The sequence below is a fragment of the Sinocyclocheilus grahami genome, unplaced genomic scaffold (genome assembly GCF_001515645.1).
Source record: "Sinocyclocheilus grahami isolate Dianchi unplaced genomic scaffold, SAMN03320097.WGS_v1.1 scaffold2015.1, whole genome shotgun sequence".
In the NCBI taxonomy this organism is placed as follows: Eukaryota; Metazoa; Chordata; class Actinopteri; order Cypriniformes; family Cyprinidae; genus Sinocyclocheilus; species Sinocyclocheilus grahami.
Genome location: NW_015507194.1, coordinates 51,536 through 57,358, shown reverse-complemented (window position 1 = coordinate 57,358; position 5,823 = coordinate 51,536). Strand labels below are relative to the sequence as shown.

The 5,823-nt window shown below is 41.7% G+C and overlaps 1 protein-coding gene across 1 annotated transcript in view; it reads left to right on the top strand.

Moving 5' to 3' along the window:
• LOC107573723 (gastrula zinc finger protein XlCGF8.2DB-like) overlaps positions 1 to 5,181 on the top strand; it is a 10,838-nt gene extending 5,657 nt beyond the window's left edge. Inside the window, exons 2-3 of the mRNA XM_016260166.1 lie at positions 4,152 to 4,582; positions 4,679 to 5,181. Of these exons, the coding sequence (XP_016115652.1) occupies positions 4,157 to 4,582; positions 4,679 to 5,029 (777 nt within the window). The 5' untranslated portion in view covers positions 4,152 to 4,156 and the 3' untranslated portion in view covers positions 5,030 to 5,181. The remainder of the gene's footprint in view (positions 1 to 4,151; positions 4,583 to 4,678) is intronic.
• The last annotated feature ends 642 nt before the right edge of the window (positions 5,182 to 5,823 follow it).

Genomic DNA, 5,823 nt, shown 5'->3' with positions numbered 1-5,823 from the left:
CCTAACCTCGGTCAGGTGGAGAGATGGTGGTTACAGGGGAATTAGGAAGGTGAAGATAAGGGCAGATGTAAGACCCCCGAAGGAAATGAGTAGATACTGAGGTATAACTCTGATCCGGACAAAAGCACTGACGCCCTGTCTGGAACACATCCCTTAGGTCTTTTACTTACCTTCCTTTGACCCGCGATTCTTCCTACCCCTACCCGCGGGTGGGGGAGGAGCGCAAGCCATGACACTAGCCTTCTGAGCCAGTCTCTGATCTTCAAACCGAGACAGGCTAGGACCCCTGGGTTGTTCGGGCTCAAACCTGGACTTCGTGAAGGCTGCTATCCCGGTCTTTCAGCAGGTCAGCCTGATATGCTTGGAGCATCACCATTGTATGCAATGAAGAGACAGCCCGACCTGCTGCTGCTGCGTATGCCCTGGCATCCGAGTGAGATGTCAAGGAGGGGAGTCTTAGAGGACGTCTCACCCATATAGAGATAGCTGGCCAGCGTCTCCCTATAAGGGCATCTTCTCATAACCGCTTTCGCGCATCGCCTCGATGTTGGCATAACTCGTATGCTGGAATCGATGGATGCGTGAGGAAAAAATGGCCTCTTCCTTTCCTTCTCAATCTTTATATGGAAAACAGGAAGAAAGGAAGGCTGCCCCTCTTTCCTCGAAAAGAGAGACAAACGAGAGCGGAGCTTTTTTCCCTTGGAAAAAACGCTCACAGTGCACGCCGATTGCCCCCTCGGAGGCATCGTGTGCGTGCTCTTCGCCCAAACAAATAACGCATAGATAGTGTGTGTCATCAGATGTTAAACAATGTCAACAAGGATGCACACATCCTTAAACGCTTTGCTAGTGCTCGCCATAATGAGATGAATTGAGAACGCTCTTACCACAGAAATGCACACTTCAAACAAAACAGTCAATGAAGACGAAGAAGAGAATGATGTGTGCTCCCGGCGCCTATTTATACTATAGTAGCACCGGTAGTGACGCCATGGCTGTCGCTGGCCAACGAGTTGGTGTTTTTTTCAATGTATGCTTCAGACACGGGTCACGATGAGGCGTTCCCCATAGCGACCCCTAGAGGATGCAGTTCGAAGTTCCCATGAAAAGGAACCCTAAATTTTTTACACTAGTTGTAATTAAACCAGAGCATTAGATTTTAAGCATTCAGCCACTTCCTGATTTCTAGGGCCAAGCACTATGACCTCGTTTTTATCATTTAATTTCAAAAAGTTTGCAGACATCAAGGCTTTGATGTCCTGTGTACAGGCCAATAAACAGGAGTAAAGAAATACATGTAACGTCGTTATGTATTTAAAATACAAAATATGAGTAACTGTATTTTTGTTATAGTTACATTTTAAATGGGTGGTACATCTTGTAAACAGGGGCATAATAGAGGTGCCCTTTCTTCGACCAGTTGACGGAGGGGTATTGAAGTATGAATAACCCTGCGGCAGAAGTTCAGTCATCCAAGGCAAATCTACTTTCAACTAGGTCTCAGAGAGAAACAAGAAGTCCAGCTTGCTAGTCGTGATGAAATCATTCACGATAAAATTTCATCGCTGGGCATCTGCGGCTCATGGCTCTAAAGGGCTGCCATTCACCAAGCAGCGACTTGCTAGATAGTTGTTGCTATAGCCCTGGCTTATGCCTCTGTGGGCTTACAGTGTCCTATTGGTGTAAGAGCCCATTCCACTAAGGCAGGGGTAGGCAAGTTCGGCCCTAGAGAGCCGCAGTCCTGCAGAGTTCAGCTCCAACCCTAATCAGACATACCTGAACAATAGGGCTGCATGATAAATCGCATGCGATATTTAATGCACATCTTTTCAGAAAGCCGGTTCTGTAATCAGTGGTAAATCTCCATCACGTGCGTGCTTTCACATTGAGCAGCATTAACTACACGGAGCCATTGTTCACTGATGAGCTGCGCAAAAAATCGCGCGAATATGAACGTGGTTTTGCGCAGCTCGTCAGTGAACAACGAGTGAACAACACAATATTGCATGTGATTTATCATGCAGCCCTACTGAACAAGCCAATCATTGTCTTCACGATTACTAAGGCTATAGGCAGGTGAGTTTTGTTTTCAGGGTTGGAGCTGAACTCTGCAGGACTGCGGCTCTCTAGGACCGAACTTGCCTACCCCTGAACTAAGGGAATGGCTTCTTCCTGGGTTTGGTCCAGCAGAGTTTCTGTTGGTGATATCTGTGTGGCTGCCGCCTGGTCTTTGCTGCCTAGCTTAATCAGGTTTTATAACTTGGACGTCCCTGCCCTCCAGGCATGGATTTTGTCCACCTAATTTAACTAATCCCCTCTGTAAGCGGAGAAGGTCTTGTTATGTAGACCCAAGTGGCTTGGAGTGTTTTCAACCACACTATATGGCTGCAAATTCTTACAAATGAAATACACCACCAACTCCGTCATTTTCTTTGCCAAAGATGAGGTAGATGGAAGCTTGTTTGTGGTATTATCCAGTGTAGTTGGTCTTGAATCAACAGGTTTTGGCTGAGGTGCGTGGGGTCCTGTGATAAAGTGATAAAGCAAGTTGGTTGTATTTCCTGAATATTTCAGTGTAGCCTGGCAAAGCTCACAAATGGCATTTATCTAATTCATTACTCCCTGACTTGTTTTTAAAACCGAAGTGCACCCACACATTGGCTCTGAAAGCTGGAGGAGCTCTTATATTTTGCTCCCGCTTACTTCTGAGACATTGGCCATGTGTATATGAATGTATATAAAGGGCAACTGCTAGCTTTGTAAACAGTTCTTCCTTCTTCCGTTTAAAAAAAATCTCTGTCCACATGAAAACGCAAACGCATGCTATGAAGCACTGTCAAGAGCATTCCAAACCAACAGGTGGCGATATAATCTAAACCGTAAAGCCATGTTGGCCAATCAAAAGCCTGAAAAAGTCTCCAGTAGGCGGAGATAACAGCGCAGGCTCCGATGTCACAAGCCAAAAACTCCGGTTTCACTGTCTACACGATAACACAGCAACAAGTTTTTGAAAATCTTCACCCTGGCAGGCGTTTTCAAAAATGTTTGGTTTCAGTGACCTGATGCTGTGTTTGCGTGTGGACGAACGGCCAAACAGCGTAGAAAAAGCTGTGGTTTTAAAAATAACCGCGTTCGTGTGGACAGGGCCTGTGTTTCAAATCGGATCACAGGCAAGGAAAGCCACCACACTATAAATAACAGAAACCGAATGTGCCATTGTGTTTTTATAATTGTTGAAAGTCAAACTAATAAAATGAAACCAAGATTCTATTACCGTATTGACCCAAATATAAGACGATGTTTTTTTCTTGGAAATACATCTGAAAAAACGCGGTGGTCTTATATTCAGGGTCTAGACTTTGACATGTCAATAATACACCCACAACAATAGGTGGCGCCAAATACGCATTAAAACGAGTGTGCCATGAAATACGTAATGTAGTGCATGTTGTAAAGATCGTGAGTAAAAACAAAAGAAAAGGAAAAGCTTACAGCTGCATGAGTCGTGACTGTCACGTTAACCTGATGGGACCAAACTCTCTTTGTGATTTTAAAACGTAAGACAGCACCCAGATTTGAAGACTACAGTAAGATTTAACTTCTACTGTTAATAAGATTTTGGTAGGCTACTATTAGATGGATAGCCTAAATGTCCTAATTCAGATGAGCTACCTGTTTTGTTTTTGTTTTTTTATAGTATATCAAAAAGTGTATATTTTTTTAATGTGATTGTTGGTACATTTGATCAGTTTTTACCATACTTTCAAAACAAAAATTAAAATAGGAAAAATATGCAATATGAAAATAATCGAAGACAAAATGTGTTTTACTGAGAAAAAACAAGATTTGTTTTTTAAAAAGCCTTTTTCCAAAAGGTACATCTGGAAAACGGGGGGTCGTCTTATATTCGGGCCAATACGGTAATTGCACGTCTGCAATGGGGCCCCCTTGTGGTTCGATATGCAACTTACGTACTGTGCGTATAGGGAGGACTTGGCACTGTTAGAGTGTGGCCAGTAACTGTTTATTCTCTGTGCAATCAGTCCTCCAGACTTAAATGATGTAGACAGTGGTCAGTGTGACTAGTAAGGGCTCTAGCTGCTGCGTTAAACTGGTGTTAACTTGTATTTCTCTTTTCTTTCTTTTTTTAGACCTGATGGCACTGAAAGAGGAGAGCCAAGAACTGAATGAAACAGAAGAGAAAGATCAAAATGAGAAACATGATTTCAAAACTGATTCGATTAGTTGCTCACAGACGTCCTCACCAGAAAAAGCTCAAAAAACACAAAACGCACACCTTAATTCCCACATGAGAACTCGCACTCGAGAGAGACCTTTCACCTGCCAACAGTGTGGAGAAATTTTCATTCGAAAAGAAAGCCTTGAAGTTCACATGACAATTCACATGGAAAAGAAGCCATTAATATGCCCTCGGTGTGGAAAATGTTTTACACAGAAAAATCACCTTAATGCCCACATGAGAATTCACACTGGAGAGAGACCTTACACCTGCAAACAGTGTGGGAAGAGCTACAGACATAATGTAAACCTTAATAATCACATGAAGATTCACTCGAGAGACATTTTTAACTGTCATCAGTGTGAAAGGAGTTTCACAGATACAATTCACATGGAAAAGAAGCCATTAATATGCCCTCGGTGTGGAATGTCGAGAGACATTTTTAACTGTCATCAGTGTGAAAGGAGTTTCACAGACGTGAATCACCTCAAGAATCATGTAATAACTCACACCAGAGGAGAGTGTTTCATGTGCCATCACTGTGGAAAGAGTTTCTCCAGAAAAGATACCCTCAGTGTCCACATGAGAATCCACACGGGAGAGAAACCCTTCACCTGCCAACAGTGTGGAAAGAGCTTCGCTGTTAAACTAAACCTTATAACTCACCTGAGAGTTCACACTGGAGAGAAGCCTTACAAGTGCCCTCAGTGTAAGAAGAGTTTCACATGTAAAAGCAGCATGAAACGTCATTTGCAAACTCATTCTCGGAAGAAATCACCATTTTCCTGAGAGTGACGAGGTTTAGAAAAAGGAGTGATTTCTGCAATCATCTGTGCATTCATTCTGGAAGACAATTCTATTGTGATACAAGTCGTAGCAATATGAGATTAAAGTTAAGATATTTTGAGAATAAAGTCATAGCAAAGCCAGTATATTGCATGAAAAATTTTAATTAATGTGAAAATTCAACCAACTACACTGAAGAATGAAAGGATGGATGCCACAGATATTTTTTGCACATGTATTAAAAACAGCAATAAAACGTTAAAAGGTTGAAGTGGGCTCCAGCTCATTAACTTAAGTACCGTATTGGCCCGAATATAAGACAACCCCCCTTTTTTCAGATGTACCTTATGGAAAAAGGCTTTTTAAAAACCAAATCTTGTTTTTTCTCAGTAAAACACATTTTGTCTTCAATTATTTTCATATTGCATATTTTTCCTATTTTAATATTTGTTTTTTTAAAGTATGGTAAAAACTGGTCAAATGTACCAACAATCACATTAAAAAAATATACACTTTTTGATATACCATAAAAAAAAAAAACATGTAGCCCATCTGAATTATCCATCTAATAGTAGCCTACCAAAATCTTATTAACAGTAGAAGTTCAATCTTACTGTAGTCTTCAAATCTGGGTATTGTCTTACGTTTTAAAATCACAAAGAGAGTTTGGTCGCATCAGGCTAACGTGACCGTCACGACTCATGCAGCTGTAAGCTTTTCTTTTGTTTTTACTCGTTATCTTTACAACACGCATTACATTACGTATTTTCATGGCACACTCGTTTTATGCGTATTTG